The sequence below is a fragment of the Falco rusticolus genome, chromosome 6 (genome assembly GCF_015220075.1).
Source record: "Falco rusticolus isolate bFalRus1 chromosome 6, bFalRus1.pri, whole genome shotgun sequence".
NCBI lineage: Eukaryota > Metazoa > Chordata > Aves > Falconiformes > Falconidae > Falco > Falco rusticolus.
This window is the reverse complement of record NC_051192.1, coordinates 84,904,012-84,923,327: the sequence shown is the minus strand read 5'-3', so window position 1 is coordinate 84,923,327 and position 19,316 is coordinate 84,904,012. Positions and strand designations below refer to the sequence as shown.

At 43.0% G+C, this 19,316-nt stretch overlaps 1 protein-coding gene across 5 annotated transcripts in view; it reads left to right on the top strand.

Annotated features, from left to right (window-relative positions):
* The first annotated feature begins 1,129 nt into the window (after positions 1 to 1,129).
* LOC119150563 (synaptotagmin binding cytoplasmic RNA interacting protein) overlaps positions 1,130 to 19,316 on the top strand; it is a 26,238-nt gene continuing 8,051 nt past the window's right edge. For all 5 annotated transcript variants that reach the window (XM_037393170.1, XM_037393169.1, XM_037393168.1 and 2 more), the window contains exons 1-10: positions 1,130 to 1,329; positions 2,817 to 2,976; positions 3,844 to 3,962; positions 4,149 to 4,256; positions 5,967 to 6,080; positions 6,176 to 6,352; positions 11,337 to 11,472; positions 12,378 to 12,583; positions 17,577 to 17,726; positions 19,017 to 19,138. In XM_037393170.1, coding sequence (XP_037249067.1) covers positions 2,829 to 2,976; positions 3,844 to 3,962; positions 4,149 to 4,256; positions 5,967 to 6,080; positions 6,176 to 6,352; positions 11,337 to 11,472; positions 12,378 to 12,583; positions 17,577 to 17,726; positions 19,017 to 19,138 — 1,280 coding nt within the window. In that variant the 5' untranslated portion in view covers positions 1,130 to 1,329; positions 2,817 to 2,828. The remainder of the gene's footprint in view (positions 1,330 to 2,816; positions 2,977 to 3,843; positions 3,963 to 4,148; positions 4,257 to 5,966; positions 6,081 to 6,175; positions 6,353 to 11,336; positions 11,473 to 12,377; positions 12,584 to 17,576; positions 17,727 to 19,016; positions 19,139 to 19,316) is intronic.

The window sequence follows — 19,316 nt, the reverse complement described above, 5'->3', positions numbered from 1 at the left end:
TGCCGAGCCCCCTTTAAGAAGCGAGTACCGTTCTGTGTGCCCTCCTGCCTTCATTTCGCTGTCTTTACCTCGAGTTACAGGTCTGGCACGGATCAGTAGGTTGGTTTCTGAGTTTTCTCGTGTTAAGCTGCGCGAGTGAGACCGGTTAGGAACTCGGAAGCGAGCGGCGAGGGTCCCCAGCGCGGGCCCTGCGTCTGACAACGCTGTGCGGTGACACCCACCTTCTGCTGGGCCGGCGCCACGAAGTTAAACCGTGGAGGAGCAGGGCCCGGAGGGTGGCTGTGGGGCAAAGGCCTCGCTCCTCCGGGCGTGCTGCGGCATTTCGGTTGACCTGCGTGACAGCCCAGCCCCTGCCGCCGCCCGCCGCCCCGGCGGAGTGACCGCGCCGCGGCTGAGGGAACCCGCGCCCTCCGCAGGGGCGGGCCGGGGGGGGGGGCCGCTGCGGGGTCCGGCGCGCACCTCAGGGAGGGCGGGGAGGCGCCTCCCGGCTCCGCGGGGGGGGGGGGGGGGGGGGGGGGCGCCGCCGGGCTCTGGGCCGGCCGGCAGCCGCACAAAGCGCCGCTCTCCCCTCCCTTTGTCTGCGTGGCTTTGTCTCCGCCGTGTCCCCGCCGCGCGCCGGACTCCCCGCCTCCGGCCGCCGCCGTTCGCTTTGTGCCACCTGCGCGCCGTGGGAACGGCCGCTCGCCCAATCCCCGCGCGGCCCGGCCGGCCGCTCCGCCAGCGCCGCTCCTCGCGCGGCGCCCGCACAGGTGCAGGGGAGGCGCGCGGCCGCCCCCGCAACGCGCCGTCCCCCCGCGGGGCCTGTCCCACCGCCGCCGCCCCCCCCCCCCCCCCCCCCCCCCCCGGCAGCGCGCGGGCCGTGCGAGCCCCGCGCGCCCCCGCCGGCTGACGCGCCGCCCGGCCCGTAGGAAGAGGGCGGCGCGCGCCGCTCCGCACGGAACGCTGAGCGCGTGGGGGACGGAGGGGAGGGCGGGCGAGGGCGCGCGCGAGGGCGGGGAGGGGCGGGCGGGCGCGCGCGCGGGCAGCCCGGCGGGCGGGGCGAGGCGATAACCCTTGCGGAGCTGCCTGGGAGACCCCGGGTTTGGGGCTGCGCCAGCGCGCGCGGCGCCTCCTCCTCTCCCCTCCCGCCCCCCCCCCGAGCCGAGTGGAAGGGGCTGGGGTTGGTGCCAGCAGCGGCGTGAGCGCTCGAGCGGCCGCCATTTTACGCCAGCTCCAGCACACTGTCCGGACACACCGAGGGAGCGGAGAAGGGGGGCAGCTCCTCAGCACGCCGAGCCGCTAGCCGCGCCCCGAGCCCCTTCGCACGGCGTTTCACCCCCGCAGCGACAGGTCAGGCGCCGGGCGCCGGCGGGCGGGCCGGCGGGCTTGGGCTCGCCGTGGCTCGGAGCGGTGGCAGCCGCCCGTGGAGCGGGGTGGGAGCGGGCCGGGGCAGGGCCGGGCCGGGCCGGGCCGTGGAGGGGGTTGAGGCGGCTGAGGGGAGCCGGCGGGCGGGGCGGGCGGCGCACGCCGGGGCCCTGCAGCGCTGGCGGGCCGCGGCCCGGCTGCCAGGCGCTGCGCGATGGGTGGAGGAGCTGGCTGCCTTCGTGGCCGCTGCTGTCGGGCGGGGGGCGGCCGGGCTGGGCCGGTGCCCGCGCACTAGGCCCGGCAGCTGGCCGGCGCTGGGGCGGCAGCGGCGGCTGGGGGGACCCGGGCGGTCCCCGCGCGGGGCGCGTGGCTCTCGCCTCATTGTCCTGCCGGCTCCGCCGCTCCATTCATTGCCCGTGAGGGGCTGGGCTGGGCCGGGCCGGGGGGAGCCGCGCCGCAGCGGGGCGAGCCGCGACCTCCGTGCCCGGCGTGTGCGTGGGCAGGGGGGCCGCTCGGCTCTCGCGTGGCCCCGGTCACGTCGTGAGGCGGTGGGCGGCGGGCAGCGGCGCTCCACGGCCGGGCGGCGGGCCCCTGCATTGTTTCGGGGAGAAGTGTGGCTGGGGGTGGCGGCGGGGCCGGGAGGCGCCGCCAGCTCCCGGCCGAGTGGTGAAATCGGGCCCGGGGTGTTGCAACCGCTCTCTGGGGGGAATAGGGTGAGAGGTAGGGAACGGCTGGGGCTTGGGGTGGGGGGGAGCCGCTCCTCCTGCGGGAGTGTGGCGGGGAGGGGGGGGAAGTCGGTCACTGGAGGAAGTTGTAGGACATCTGAACGCGCAGAGCACGTGTTTCCATCGGGCTCATGGCGGCCGCCGCTGCCGCCGCCGCCGTGGGTGGGTGCGGACTGGGAAGAGCGCTTTGTTCCTCTCGCTTGCCCGGCCGGCACCGGAGCGGAGGCGGAAGGGGAGCCCGGCCGCGGCTGGGGCGCGGAGAGGCGGCTCGCTCCGGGGGGCAGCGAGTTTGCAACGGGAGGTGGAGGCAGCAGCGGGTGTCAGTGACGGTATCGCGGTAGCGGCGGCGGCATGTGGCAGGTTTGCTTTTCCTCCCACCCCCGCCATTGGCTTCTTGCTCCATTTCTAACTTGTTCAGAGTCTCTTAGGGAGTGCGTTAGAGAGACAGAGAGAGGGAGGTGAGTCAGTGTCTGGCTGGGTTGTGTAAAACCTGCAGTGAAAGCTACCCCACCCCCGCTAGGCAGTGGCGTTAGGGCTTTCCTTTGTTTTAGTGCTTCTTTTGAGGAATTTTGCTCGTCTTCCAAAGCTAAAAGTAGCAGGGAAGTGGTCTACGTGGTGGGGGTTTTTTTTGGTTTTGGAATTTGTTTTTTGTAAGAATAGGGCAGTCTTGTTGCATGTATTGTCACTTGAATTGTTCTGCTTGAAGATATTTCTAGCTTAATTATGACGCTTATTGCATTTGCACAGATATCTGGAAACATGGCTACTGAACATGTTAATGGGAATGGTACTGAAGAGCCCATGGATACTTCTGCTGCAGTTACCCATTCTGAGCATTTCCAGACATTGCTTGATGCTGGTTTACCACAGAAAGTTGCTGAAAAACTAGATGAAATTTACGTTGCAGGTAAGATGTAAAACTTGCAAAACCGCACTTACGATATTTTATTGGATTCTGCTGTCTTTGGGCTAAAATAGCAACTTTTTGTGGTTTCCAAAAGTATGGGAACTGCAGACTTGCCAAAATCTGTGGATGTTTTCCATTCAGTGCGTTAATTTGTTGTATTCTTCAGAGAAGAGTCTTGGGCCGGGCCACTTGGTCTGAGGGGGGAAGGAGAAGTATGCAGCTGACCATAGCAACAGATCATTTTTAGGAGTAGGAGATGATGTGGTCTTTGTGCATTTTTTAATGTAGTTGTAGGAACTGTAAGTAACGGAAGCCTTGATAGTAATCTTCTCATATAAATGATACTTCATGACATAGTATTTGGGCTCATGGATGCAAAGGTTAGTGTAGTGGTTTTTTCAGACGTGGTAATAGCTAGCATTTTTTAAACTTGATTTTTGGATTGTGGTGGTCACTTTTAGTGCTGCAGTTTATTTGTCTTTACAGTCTTCTGAAAATGTACCAAGGTACCATTGCTAGGCAAGCTAAGTCAGGTTTTGGTAGATCCTTCCAAATTAAGTGTCAGGATATTGAAAATAAACTTGGCACTTGTAACATCTGGGTTTCACAGAAGTCAAATAAATACATAAATGCAGTAACAGTTACTCTGGATCTTAACTTTTTTTTTTTTTTTACACTTTTTGATTAAAAAAGGTTAAATGCACTTAAATATTTATCTTTAAGAGGACTAAGTGATTTCTTAGGTATAGTAACTTAAGTTAATCACTGGTTGATTTAGGGGTCACTGAAATGTGTTAGATGTGTTAAATGTGGTTAAACAAAGATTCCTGCCCAAATATAATTAGTAATTTTTTTTCTTTTCTCTAGGGTTAGTTGCACATAGTGATCTAGATGAAAGAGCTATTGAAGCTTTAAAGGAATTTAATGAAGAAGGTGCATTGGCAGTTCTTCAGCAGTTTAAAGACAGTGATCTCTCACATGTTCAGGTAATGTTAAGCAATTTAGGATATAATTGTTGAGGGATAAACTGCTAGTTGGCTGGCAAGAGGTTTGCTTAAGTTTCTTTAGTGATCTATATGTGATAGGTAATATGAGCACTGTATTAGTTCAAGGTAAAGTTAGATTCTGGCTTGTCGTGTTTTCAGAACTGAAGATTAATACATCTTTTGCAGAACAAAAGTGCCTTTTTATGTGGAGTCATGAAGACATACAGGCAGAGGGAAAAACAGGGGACCAAGGTGGCAGATTCTAGCAAAGGACCAGATGAGGCAAAAATTAAGGTATGTGCCTAAACAATAAATTTTTTGTGGTCTATATGTGGTTTTTCAAACCTGTTGTGAGAGGTATCTTGATTATCTTGGAACTGTGCTTTTCTTAAAAAAGGTGTGTTGGATAATTTCTCATTATTGAAAGCTGTCACTTGCTTTTTTATCTTACACCTCTTCCTTTTCAAGAGGAAAGTTAATATACTCTTCATTAGTAGAACCGAATGTATATAAAAGTGAAAAAGATTTGACAGTTTGCTTTACGTCCAGTTGAGACACTTACACTATTTCACATTTAAAAGTTTTTGGAAACTTGTCAGCATAGATCTTTAACTTGAGAATGCCTAACTTGAGCTATCGGTGGTTGTTTTTTTGGTTCTTTTCTGTTCTGTTTCCCCCATCCCCTTCAGCTCAGGTTTAAAGCAACTCCACAATGGGGAGGAGGTACCACATGTGTCTGAAAAAACCTAGTTTGTAATTGGTTTAGGATTTAGCTCACTTCTTATGATACAATCACTGTTCTCATAAACTGTACCCCAAAGTGTCTTAGTAATGGACATGCTATTTCTTGGACTGAGTCTTCTGCTAGCAAGAGACTCCTGTCTCAAGAGTTAGGTATATTGTGATTAGCAACTTTATCAAAGCTTAAGGAAAGGCCAACCCCCCCTAAGCATGCTTAGTTGATGTCTTGTAAAGCAAGAGAATGTTTCATCTTTTAACTTCCCGTGTGTGATGTGCAAAATTAATGTGTTACAAATAACTGTGTAGCTTGTGAAACTAGAAAATATTTTTTCTCCTGACTTTGAGGCTGGGATGCCACTAATTGTAAATTCAAAAAAACTGATAGAGATTTTGTTACTACTACATTAAACAACAGTATGAGGACTTTGTTAACTAACTAAAAGCATAGGTTTTACTGCTGATGGCTATAATATTTTAAATAACTTATAATTTTCCAGTTGTGAAATCACTAACTCTTGATTATAATTAGGCTTGTTTAGTATGCTGTTTCTTTGTGTTAAGAGTTGATTGGTCTTTGTAGAAAATTATTAAGAATTCTAATTTCAGAGGAGTTTCTCATTATGTATTTGCATACTGAATTTCATGTAACATTTTAAATTGGTAGTATACCTGTAACTGTATGCAGTGATTCTAGTGAGGATCAGTTGTGCTGGGATGGTGTATGTGCCCACAAGGAATTTGGGGGGTGTGGGGGGGTGGGGAGTGGGGTGACAGGAGGAAGTAAGTAGTACTACCACTTCAGTGTTTGGATACCTGAAGCAGTCTGGTGTTCCAGGGGTGTAAGCACTTAAACATGTGTTTTTTAACTTCACACTTATGAGTAATCCCATTAAGTGAAGGGAACTCCTGTGCATAAATGTTTGCAAGATTGGACATGCCAAAACAAGAAGTGGCTCAGACTAATATCTTTCTAATTAAAGGGAATGTCACTATTCTGTTATTTTGCTTTTTTTTTTTTTTGTATGAAAATGAAGGAATTGGGAAAACTCAATGTCTGGTTTTGTAGCAGTATTTCTTTACCTGATCCTTCTGCTGGTTGTTTTGCAATTTTCTTGTTGAAGTACTGGCAGTAGGCTTGTTTGCCTGTGGGAGTTTCAAAAGCAGTACAGTTTAAGAGGGATTATAAGCATGTCTGTGAATGAAATGCATCTAAACTAGCTGAATTTGTATGTGATTTTAAAGTTTTAAGTTTTTTACTTGAAGGCACTCTTGGAGAGAACCGGCTACACTCTTGATGTGACTACTGGACAGAGAAAGTATGGTGGGCCTCCTCCCGAGTCTGTATATTCAGGACAACAACCTTCTGTTGGTACAGAGGTAAGAAGCAGATACTTATGTAGAGGTATTCTTATTCATTGGAAGTATTTTATTTTTTTTTATAAAAAACACTCTGTATGTGTCTTGTCTTGTAGATTTTTGTGGGCAAGATTCCAAGAGACTTGTTTGAAGATGAACTTGTTCCGTTATTTGAAAAAGCTGGCCCTATATGGGATCTCCGCTTAATGATGGATCCACTAACTGGTCTAAATAGAGGATATGCTTTTGTCACTTTTTGTACTAAAGAGGCAGCTCAGGAAGCTGTTAAACTGGTAAGTTTTCTTACTTGGATTTTTTTTTTTTTTTTGGAAGAATGCTCTCTGGTTTGTAAGCAGTTGTCCTGATTCTAATGCTTGGGATGGAACTGTAGTTGTTAGATCACTTCATAAATGTCCAGTAGGTGTTTTTAAATACTTCTGCATTGCATATACATTTCTACTGGCTGTATTAGGGACACATTAAAAAAAAACAAACAGCCGATGGACTGCTGTTTGGACCAGCTAGGTGAGCCTTTATTACTAACAAAAAGTTGCAGTAGCAATAGTGACTTCCGAGCAGCTGTGCTGGGGCCGGTGTGGCGCACACAGGGAGCGTGGTGGGGTGGGCTGGGATCGCTGCTGTGCTGGCCGCCGGCAGGGGGCCCCGCCTGGGGAAAGGCTCTGAAGTCCCAGAATTTCATAAGATACTTCAGATGGGAAATAATCTCTCTTGAGTGTTACGGTCTGTTCTGTTTGCTGCAACTGACTGGAAAAAGTCATAAATCCTTCCAGGTTAAAAGAACATTTTCTTTGGTTTGCACAGAGGCATGAAATAGTTCGATATAAGAAATAGGCTATTCTTTGTAAGCTTTATAGGTTTTGTGCATGAAGAATCCATTACTAAAAAAGAGGGGGGAAAGAAACACCGCCCTGATCCTCGCACTGCTTCTTTGTTTTCCTAGTTGAGTTTGAATTTTGTTGAGCTAGTTACGGCTACGTTGATACAGCCAAGATCAGTGTGCATTATGCCCCTCAAGACTGCTAACCATACTCGCTCTGAGGTGTACTGATACTGTATTAATATAGTAGGGTAAAAGTGTTTTGTTTTGTAGTAAGGTACGTCTTAAACGATTAAGGTACTGTATTGACACTAATAATGTAAGTCATTTAGTGGAGAAAAATCAAACTGAAGATCGGAATGTGTTGAAGTGTAGAAATGTCTACAAAAGTGTGGAAATACAAAAATATTTGGTGTATGCTGTTTAGCTTTTTAAGAACAGTTAGTGTTCCTGTGCGCAATCCAGACATACTGAAGATAACTGCATATACCTCTTCATACTTCCGTTGTCAGCATAGCTATCTACATTGTGTGTGAACGAAGTTATGTACATGACGTAGCAAAAAAGTGAATCAAATAACATACATTGTCAGAGGTGCTTAGTAAACTAACAAAAAGGAATTTTTCTTCACTTAGTGGGATTTTGCTTAAAGCCAGTGTTCTGAATAGTCATTCAGGTTGTGTTTCCATAAAACTAACATCAGATCCTAGCCTCAGTCTTCCACTAAATGTTACAAGGGAGGTATGTGCTTGTCCCTTTTTATGTGATCTTTGATCAGTGGGAAAAAAAAAAAAGTATTGTTCCGTTTTTTCAGTTAAATAGCTGCTGAGTGTAATAGTTGAAAAGTGTTGCGATTGATGGGACAGTTTTTCAGCCTTCATGCTAACCTCTTGGAGGGCAAGGTTAGATTTAAATTGGATCCTATGGCATTTGCCAGATTCTGAATGGTTCTAGTTGTAGTTGGCTGGCTAGTTTGGTGTATTATAAGTTTCCAAAGTTGTCTGGGAGTGATTTGCAGGGGTACTAGCAATATATGACTGGAGAGCTCAGTTGAAAATCGTAGGTCTGTCACTTGTATTAGTTACGCGTGCGTGGGAGAGGCTACTGAAAGATGTCTTAGAAGCACTGAGCCCTTGGTCCTAGCCATTGTAATAACCTAGTATTTTAACCAGTGGTGTTCTTTTTGATACTAGCAGTAATCTTCTGATGTGTATACAGCTTACTTACCAGCTTTCTGGACTGGCATAGGGGTTCTTCTGTTACTTCCCATCTCCTTCCCGGAGGCTTCTCCCCCCCTGCCCCATTCAGGACTCTGTGAAATGTAGCAAAAATGAGAACAAAAATCTCTGCGCTGCCTGTAGCCTTCTGAGTAATAAGAGGGAGCTTATGAGGTTTTGTCAATGCCCAAACTGCAGCAGAGAATAAACTGACCTGTCTTGCAGTTGTTGTAATGTATTTTGTATACAGTTCATATTTGCATGGCTGTTGTATCATCCACAGTCTTTGTAACTACTTAATATAAACTGAACTGAAGTTTTTGGGTAAACTTAGTCTTGGCTTCTCTATTCATTAACCAGAAGAAATCCTGCAATTTAAAAGGTGGGAGCCTTGATTTTGTTCATGTATATGCATTTTCAAGCCACTTAAAGTGGAGAATTGCCTAAATTGCATTTGAAATGCTTCTGGGGCTGTGCTTGAGACAAAAATGGAGTGATGCTATGGCCTGATACTGAGAAGACTTACAAATATGAACAGCAGTTAAGTTTATGTTCAGTACTTAATCTGGTGTGGATAACCCTCGCTGGTTAAGTAGAAATGGTGTCTCAAATGTTCATACAAGCACTGATGATCAGAAGTCTGATTTAATTTTTTTTTGACCCCAGGCATTTTTTCTCTTTTTAACATGATTGTGTTTACCTTCTCTTTTATATAGAGTTAAGAATTGCGACTCCAGTTGTGTTTTTGCACACGTGTCCAATTCTCCCTCCTATTTCCTATGAAGCTGTTAGATTTCAGTTTTTTCAAAAGATTTCTGAGTGGTTAAAGTTACTGTAGACATGTGCAGGATGAATACTTATGATGTGAAGCTTGTAGGAAAACATACTGAAAACTATAGTAGCATACAGTGTATTTTTGATTAGAGCAAGTGTAAGCTTGATCAAAGTGTAGGTACAGGTGACTTATGCAAATATGCCCCTTAAAGCAGTTTGCCAGCTATGCGTAGCAGTAGAACTTGCCATTTGCTGCTGGAAATAAGCTAAAATTACTGGTGAAAGTTTTAGGTGGATAAAATGACAAGACAGACCTTATGCATACTTTGACCTGTTTGTAACAAGGTTCTTAGAGAACTTAGTAAAAAAAAAAAAATAAAAAATTATAGTGTGTAGAAGGTAATAATATCTCTGTTACTAACTTTGGGCATTGATTCAGTGGTGACAGGAGGGGAAGCAGTATGCTGACATAGCTGATTTGGTAGCTTGATTGTTCTGGCACTTTACCCGGATCATGATTTGGGCCAGTTTATGTCTAATCTAAGTTTACAGATGGCATGCAAACTATTTACCTAAACCCCACCAACTTTATATATAAAAGCACCTAGTTCAAGACTCTGTGTTAAGAGAAACATACAATGAAAAGTAGTAGTTAATGTTTTGTGGAAAAAAACTACTAGCAACTGCTGTCAGTGTGGAATTGCAATGCGGTAGATTTTTTTTTTCTTAGTTATGAAATACTACTGTGTTGCCATTGGTGTATGAGAGGCTTTCTTTGAATTAAATGTGGAGTAAATTTTGGTCTTACAACTTTTAACAGGAAGAGCCGGGTAATACCTTCTATTATTCATATACAATAGAATATTCCAGTTGGAAGGGACTGACTGACCAATTCAGGGCTGGCTGAAAATGCAAAAAGTATTTAAGGGCATTGTCCAAATGCCTCTTCTTAAACACTGACAGGCTTGGGGGTCATCGACCACCTACCTGTCTAGGAAGCCTGTTCCAGTGTTTCACTACCCTTTCAGTTAAAAGATGCTTCATAATGTAAAGAAGTGTTTCCTAATTTACACTTCAGTTAATGAATAATCAGTTTGTGTCCTATTTCCAGACGAATAAACTGTCAGCTTCTTTAAAGGTTTTTCTTTAAAGGATTTTTTTTTTTGTTTGGACTACTGTAATACGTCTCTTCAGTAATGTATATAAGTCTGTTTTTTAGTAATCGGAATAATACACATACAGTCTTTTATTCAGCTGTTTCCTACTTTAAAGTCAACTATTCCTGTGCCATGTGGGTGACAGATACAGAGGTACAGAAGTCTTTTACTGTATCCTACTGTGTTTTCAGACATAATTAGTTGGGAAGGGGCCACTCCAGATCCTTTTCACATGTACAGTACTCCTTTTAGCTCACTTCTGATGCAGATATTATCTAACTTTGAAAATTTTCAGTGATGTAGTTTTTGTTTGCACAAGGTAAATGTAAATAAATAAATAATCTTCACCCTGATTTTAGTGTACAGAGCAAGAAGGGGTGTGAGATTACTTGCTTGTACAGGTTTACCACCAAACAGAAAATAACTCATACAATAAATAGCTAGATTAAATCTTAAAAAGCTGTGCTGCTACTTGTCAATAAAATGTTGACCACAAAATACATTTTCCTAGCTAAAGAACTGTCTGTTGCAGGGCTTCCAGTTGGAAAGGGGTTGATGTACCACCAGTTGACCTCCCTGCTGCTTATTTGGATGATGCATGTCTGTGTCTGCATCTCAATGAAAGGCATTTTTTGTCAACAGATGTCTACAGTAATACCTTTTTTTTTTCCCCTTAAACTGCTGACTTGTTCAGGGTGTCTTCTAAACAATCTGTTATGGGAGAAGTGTTTGAACAGAAGTCTTAGGATTTCAAGTCAGTAGAAGGTTGTTCTTGCTGTTTACTATCTTTACATGTGTAATCTATGTGCTTTGGAAAGTATTTGCCAATTGCTCTTGCATGTTTTGTGAAGACGTGATCACGGCTCTCTTTCATTAACTATGGAACTTTAGAAGGGAATCTCGCTTTAATTATAACTCTTGTCTTATACACAAATCAAGAATTCATAAGTACAGTCTATAGAGGAACTTGCTTTTTTTTTCCTGCACTGTTGTGAAGGGAGAAGCCTTGACCTTGATGACTTGGACATAAGACTTACCTTTTCCATAGTAATAAGAAAGAGGCTTGAACAAGGAGGGAAGAATAATTGTTGACTGAAATTGTGGAGCTATCTTAGAGACCATGGCTATGCTTCAGAACAGTTGAATATGCATTGTAAGAATGTGTTAAGCTCCAAAGAATTTAGTATATTACTCAATGCTGTGTTTGCAATAGTAAAATATTTGGTATGCTGCTCTTGAGGGGAGTGAAAATTACCTGTAACTGATGGATGTCCAATTATTTTTCTTTCAGTACAACAACCATGAAATTCGTTCTGGAAAACACATTGGTGTATGCATCTCTGTTGCCAATAATAGGCTTTTCGTCGGTTCTATTCCTAAGAGTAAAACCAAGGAGCAAATTGTTGAAGAATTTAGCAAAGTAACAGGTAAGTCAAGAACTGTGTTTTGTAGAGCTAGAAAGATGTCAAACATGGTCAGTGATGAACTCTCTTCACCATCTTTTGGTTTATGGTTGAATGATGATGAATCCAAACAAAGACCACTCAGCATTTATCCTGACTTCTAGGTGGTTTTGGGGTTTTTTCAACTGTTGTTATGCTGAGGGCTGAAATACTTGTGATGAGGCTCAATGTGTGGTTCCAGGTTTTACCTAGATAATAATTGTGTAACGTTAAAAAAAAACATTCAAAGAAATAGATGGTTTAATTATTTCAATACTAATGGATGTTTTAAAACCGTAAGGTAAAAATGAAGCGGGTTGGATAATGTGACTAGTTCTGTGCTTTAGAATTCTTAGTGATTTGATAAGGATCTCTTTTTGATAACAGCATATAAACTGGCAAAGGTAACATTTGATGGCTTTCTCTGTTACTGAACAATCTACTTTCAGGTTCCTTGGAGCAACACTGAAACTTCTTAGATGTCTAAAAATTGTGCAGGTTTGATCTCTTGTAGTTTAGACATCCATGGAAAAAACACATGCTGATAAGTGGTGTGTCTTAGAGGTTTGAGAGGAGAACTGACAAAGCACAACTCTTGGCTGCCCTTATCTCTTCTTCATTCAGTTAGAGGAAAGGTACTTTTCCATAGCTACTAAGCTTTCTTCATTTATAAAAACAGATCCTGAGTTGGGACAGTCTAATGTGTCTCTCTTAAAATGTTGGTCTTGAAGGTAGTGAAAGTATTATGTACTCGGTCTCAAAAGTCTAGTGTGTTCCTTCTTTTTTAGAACAACTTCTCAGATGTGTATTTACCAGAAAGATAATCCCCACTTTATAATACAAATTCATGGATTGAAACCATAACAAATAAATATTTTGCTTAATTTCAGAGGGTCTTACAGATGTCATATTGTATCATCAGCCTGATGACAAGAAAAAGAACCGGGGTTTCTGTTTCCTTGAATATGAAGATCACAAAACTGCTGCTCAGGCCAGACGTAGGTTAATGAGCGGCAAAGTGAAAGTCTGGGGAAATGTTGTTACAGTGGAATGGGCTGACCCTATAGAAGACCCAGATCCTGAAGTCATGGCAAAGGTAATAAAGCTATAAGGGAACCATAATACATGTAAAGTGCCTTGTTCCAAAGTAAGTACTTTCTGACATTAGCTTATGTTTAAATAGCATCTTTCAGCCTTCTTGACAGAGGTGAGATGGCAGGTGAGATGATAAAAATATGAATGCATTCTAGAATAATTGTTGTGAATTTAAAAACTCTATTGACTGATGTTATTTTGTGCTCCGAAGGCCGGATGTTGAATGTAATTCTTGCCAAAATGACACGTAGGGTGATGTACTTAATTTCTCATCTGGAAGTGGTGGTGGAGACTCCCAAAGTTAAAATGGTTTTGTAGCTTAATACTTGAAGGGACAGAAATCTAAATGGAATGATGGAACAAGCCTTAATTCTTTTTAAACCCAGAACTTTGTTTATCACTTCAGAATTGGAATGTGTCAGTTAGATGCACAAATGTATTTTCAAAGTTGCCTTTAGTCGTAACTTCTGAGAAGTTAGGTAATTGCATCATAGTTGGAACTCTGTATCTTTATTTTTTAATTTGGGGCAGTTAATTCCTTAAAATACCAAGACTAGTAATATTTTTGGATTTTGATTATTTCAATGAAACGGGAGTCTGGACTGTTAACATTTTGAAGTATGTTGTAGCAGTTGTTTTATGTGTGTGTGTGCGTGTGTGATATTTTGCCAGAAATGAATTACCTGATTTTTTCTTTTCCCGTCAGATAATGCTCGACCCTGTCTTTTTCAGTTATGTTGTGTAGCTGAGTTGTTTAATGGAAACTCCTAGCTAGCCCATATCCTTATCTCTTTCTCTTTGCTTGCTTTTCGTCTGTGCTTTTACTCTCATCTGAGACACGTCACTTGCTGGAGTCCTACTTTGATGGACCTAGTAAGATAGCTTGGCTGGGATCTCCTCTTTGGTGAGCCATAAGGGAAAAGGGTTGGGGTGGGGGCTCATTTTAGGGAAAAAGCTGCTTCTGTAATACAGGTATTACAGAAGCTTTTGGACTACCCTGTCTGCAGACTTCTAATTTTCTTGCCTGGCTTCATAGACTTATCAGCAGCGAGGAAGAGGCCTGCAGGTAAAATAAAAGCCAAAGGTGGCACTTCCTAAATATGGCAGCCTATCTATCGGTTTGGTTTCTTGGCTCAAAAGAGAAGAGACCTAATCCAGCAAACTATTAAAATAAATGAGCAGGAACTTCTGCTGACATGACTGAATAGATGAGCAGGAAGTGGTAGACAACATACTTGGCTGTCTTTCCTAAGTAAGTTTACAGATGTGGGGAGTGAAAAGCTAAAGAAATTGATGCTTGATAGTGGTTTGCCCCATTTAATGGTTGTTTTTTTGTATGTGTTAATGCCTTGTATTGTTTTCTATTTGAAATGGGACGTGAAAAGGGAGGAAACATAAATATGGAAAATGTGCAGAAAACCAGCTTGCATACTTCTAGCGCCATATGCCAAAGACAGGGCATGGAGCTTGGGTTAAAGGCGTATGGAAGAGAGACTAACTGAATGAGAATGCTGAAGAAGTAGAGAGCACGTAGTGTGTCTCTGAAGCAGAAGTTGAAACAAGCAGTGTTGTGTCTGACCTTTCTTGCTGGCTGCGTCGCTTATTCTTGCAACAGGGAAGGTCTCTACTCTAGTCTTTCTTGCCCATTCAACTGTACATTTGGAGAAGGTCTGACCCATCTGGCACTGCTGAAAGTGTTAGGCTTACTTTCTGTTTATCGCTGTCTTTCTCCTAAGAGAAAAGAGCAGCTGAGCTGCTGCTGCAGTCAGTAATCTCCCAGATGAGAGCTGCAGTTTGGCTGTCAGTGCTTCGAGTACTGTTAATCAGGAGCAAAGGGAGAACTATTGACCCTTGTAGTCTTACACATTCCTGTGGTAGAAGGCTCTGGAGGAAACATTGTGAGTAGGAGTAGGAGGTTGCTTTTATCAGAATAATCATCTGATTGGCAGGTTTCTTGTCAAGACTGCTAGAAAAGCAGGTCCATGATGAGGAAGACATTCACCTTTGTAGCTAGAATGTGGACAGTGTTGATCTAAATGTCTTGCAGAAGCAGCATATAATTTCATCAATACATGGACACTTAATAGATTTCTGAAATGTTTACTTAAGCCTCTTTTTTCCTTTAGACTTGTGCTTAAATGCTGTGGAGAGTACTGTATGAATGCATACTTAAAATTTAAATGGGCTGTTACCTCAAATAGGAAGTACCTTGAGTGCGATGAGGTAGAAAGCTAGATTCTGAAGCTAGACATAATGTTCTGCAGTAGATTAGTGCTTGTACTGGCAGGTCAGAGTATAATTGGTTAAGTAATTGATCTGTGGTCCAAAGTGGACTTTTTCCCAACTTTCAGTAGCTGTGTTGATAGCTTAATTTCTCCTAAGTGTTATTTTGATGCCTCTTATAGTTGTAGCATAGGTGGATTCCTTAATGTTTTACTTGAATTCTGTAGCATGGCTGAGGCTACAAGGACATTCTGGAGTGGCAGGTTAAGCAGCTAAATAAAGTCTTATGCTGGTGGCTGCCTGGTAGATTGCAGGACAGGAGATGGGGTTAGTAACCCTTGGAGAATGTGGTAGTGGAGTCTGAAGTGTTTGTGCTGTGGGTAAGAGGAGGAAAAAGGAGCAGATCCCAGAAAGGTGTGGGGCTACTCCAGTCTTCAGCAGTTTAAAAAGTGAGTTCTGCCTTTGTGACAAAGTGCTGCTGCTTGGGTATGTCACTTGTTAGGTGTGTATCTGTGGTTCCTTGGTGTTATAATCTCTGGGTCCTTGGTGTTACAATCTATGAGTCTTAATGAAGAGGACTTCCTTTTTTTCTTTTTTCTTTGTTCTCTTTAGATAGCTCAAATGAAATTGAAATGAGTTCATCTTCTTTCAACCTATGCTTTAACCTGCTTCCTAACTTTGACATCATCTTTGGTTCAGCTACTCTTTTAACATGTAACATGACCAAAGGTATTAAAAAATTTCAGCTGTTAGAGATCAAGTTAGTTGCTTTTTAATTTTTTAAAAAATGTTGTGTTAGTGCATATTGTAACAAAGTGATAATGTTGGAGGTTTTTAATCATGTTTGACACCATGTCAGTTATTGTGGGTTTATTAGTGAAGGCTTCTTGGGCTTCCTCATGAGATTGTAGTTTCCATTCTTTTCTAAAGTACAAGCATAGGGAATATTTGTTTGAAAGTTACTGCTTTTTAAAATCATCGCTTACATCACAAACTTACTGTAATTCATTTTTATGAAATAAGGTTATGGTAGCAATTAGGACAGTTCACTAAAAATGGTTATTACATAGGGGTTACAAGAATGAAAGGTTGCTTTTGCCATTGAGGCATGTAGGAGAGACTTAACACCCGAGGAAGCAGCTTTCCTCATGGAGATGGCTATGACTTCTGTCATCTGAGAATCAGCAAGAATAACTATTGCCAAAGACTAGAGTTGATACTCTGTGTCAGGCTTAAAATCTGTAATACCCCTTCTTCCAAACTTGGCACCCCATCCTAGCTCTTCTAGTGAGTGAGATGAAGATCAAGTTAAATCTATCCTGTTTATTTTAACTTAATGACATAGTAATAAAAAGGGTGTCTGGATTTATTGAGTTCCAGTATGTGGTGGGAGTAGAGAGTATAGCTCTGCTTAAGAAATGGAAGCATGCTTTCTTTGGTCGCTTCACCACCATGTTATTTGTGTTGACCATCAGGGTTAGGAGCAGGAAGTCAGCACTGCCATGTGCGACGTTTGCTTGCTTTTTGTCATAAGCTAATTTGAAGCCAGTAGCGGAGGGCATGTGAGCAGAGGTTGTAGGCCTTTGCAGCTGATGTGCAACTGCATTGTAGGAAAGTAAGGCTGTGAGCATATTTGGCAGTGGGATGTGACTAGACTGTCAGAGCATGGTGGCAGTGTGTGGAAGGGACTCCCCCCAACAAGTGAAGGAGGCTTGTAAATTGTGAGAACTCACGGATGACGTCATGTAAGCATGCTAACGTACGGTCATTTAGTGCAGGCTCAGTGTGGATGCAAGGATGAGTCTTTGAATACTAATGGGTCACTAATACATGTGATTTCTGGTGTCCAGTTTATGTTGTCTGCTACATTAAGAGTCTAGTTTAAGCTTCTGTCACACTGCTCTGTATCGTAAGCCGTTGGTGGTTGATGAAACTTTATATTGATTTAGTCACTGTCAGGCAGTTAACAGGGCATATATCAATAGTTGAAAGATAACCAACCTCTCTGACAATGTAAGTTGCATAGCAGCCTTTGTGTAACTTAGGAGCCGTATCGCGTGCTTTAGAGAGCCAGGGGAGGGAGTAGACTTTTCAGAATTATTGGGGGTGGCTGTTCCTCAAAGGAAGGACACAGTTTGACTTGTGAGAAAGTTCGTGGGTTACTTGGCAGTGTCAGCCATTGTGTATTCCATTTGGTCTGTGTTCTCTCTTCTAGCTGTGGCTTCAGGTCACTGAGTGTTCCTCAGGCAAGCACAGTCCTGATGCTAGGTATTTGTTGTAGCTATAGTGTGGGAGCCACAAGTTAAGCAGCTTGAAAGCTGCAGGCTTGTCACCTCTGACCTAGATATTATAATGATGACTGTTCTGCAGATACCTGTGCAAAAACCTGTCTAAACAGTGAAATGTTTTGATCAGTTATTTTGTGTGTAACCAGTTCTAGCTGCCTTGTTTCAAGTTTGAAACTGTTCTGAGTTGAAAATTACTGCTGCTAGGATTCTTTTAAGCATTAAATTAAACATTAAACAAATTGTGTTGACTTTCAGGGTACTAATACTCAGGTAGTCATGTTTGAAAACAGATCTAATATTTCTATCGGTTAGGGAATTTTGGAGCTAACATGCTGTATGAGTATATAAATCTACATATTCATGTATATGTATATAAAATGCAATGATATTTTCAGGACTGCCAATAGCAGTGACTTGCAAACTTCATCCTGTGTTTTGGAATTAGATCATACTTCTAAGTCGTCTTTTTTTTTTTTTTTAAAGGTTAAAGTTTTGTTTGTACGCAATCTTGCCAATACTGTGACAGAGGAGATACTAGAAAAGGCCTTCAGTCAATTTGGAAAGCTAGAGCGAGTGAAGAAGCTAAAAGACTATGCTTTCATTCATTTTGATGAACGGGATGGTGCTGTAAAGGTAAGTGAAGACTAACTGTGTGTACATAATAACTAAATGTGATGTTTAGAAGCTGTGTACTTTTAACTTGAGAAGAAGCTCTGTCTGGAGAAACAGTAACACATTGTCACTGATAACTGTCCTCTCTGGGTGTCTCCTGGAAAGATGCAGTTGCTAGCTTGAAAAGTGGATCTTAGATGCACCTATCCTAACTAATTCTGCTGATGCGTATCGAAGGAAACTGTATATGTTATCATTTGAAACTGAAGTGCCAGAGTTGAATGACTGTTCTCACCAAATTATTGGTAGAATCTAAAGCAGTTTCTCTAGGGCAGGTGATAAAAACTTAGGTATTTTTTTTATTTTCTGGGAACAGAATGACTTCTTTTTTATGGTGTGGAATGAGCACCTTTCTCTTTTTTAAAAAGGTACTGGACAATTGAGTAATTGTCATTCCTGGATTTTGCTAGCTTGGTCTTGGTGTTTTTTCTCCTGTCATCTGCCATTAGGAAGGGAAAGTGTAATTCCTCTCCTGCCTATAGTGTATGTATTTTTTTTTTTTTTTTGTGTTCTGTGGGAGGATGGTAGGATACAAGGGGATTCACTTGTTCTTGCTTATCCAGATGCCTTAAAGCAGATCCTTAGGAAGATGATGGAAAGAGTCTTTTCATAGGATATGTATCCCATCAAGGCTTAGCTATGTCAAGCCTTTAAAAGTGCTAGAATCTTTAGAATTACCCTGCTTGAATTTAACTTTCAGCAATTGTGACCCATAGGAATTGTATGTTGGGTTTTTTGTTGGTGGTTTGGTGGTTTGTTGTGGAGTGTTTTGTGGTCAGAATAAGACCTAAATTCTGATTTTTGGCTTCTGGTTTAAAAATGAAAGTTACATTCATTACAAGTAAAATAAAGGAATAAAAACACATTGATCTTTACCTTTAGTAATGTTTGCATGTGTGCTGACTTCAGAATTATTCCCATATTGCAAAACGTGTACTTTTAAGAGGACAGTTCCGTCACTTCATTAATTTGAAACAGCTTGCAAAGGTTGAAGCCTATTTACAGCTTTGAGTGGAAGACTTCTAAACTGATACATGCAGTCCTGGGTTTGAGAGCCAAGTTAAAGAGGAAATGCGTAACTCTAGAACCCACAATACTATGCTGTCTGATTATTTAAAAAAATAATTAGCTTTATATTGTTATTTTAGCTCTGGGTAACAAATTGTAAAATGCATACTCTAAAAGTTAGAATAAAATCAGTAACTTCATATATGCTTAGAAGTATATTTAAAGTCTGGTTAATTCCTTCAGGCAATGGAAGAAATGAATGGCAAAGATTTAGAGGGAGAAAACATTGAAATTGTTTTTGCTAAGCCACCAGATCAAAAAAGGAAAGAACGGAAAGCTCAGAGACAAGCGGCTAAAAATCAGATGTAAGTGTAAATGCATGCACATATGTTGTATTACTTCTGGTAGACATGTACACTCCTACAGAATTAGAACTTTTGGGTATTTTAGTAGGTATGCTACAGTGTATACAGGTTTTTCTGGCTTCTCTGAAAATGTTGGATTCCTTTTAGTTGTTTGCATTTTACTTACCATCTAGTAGTG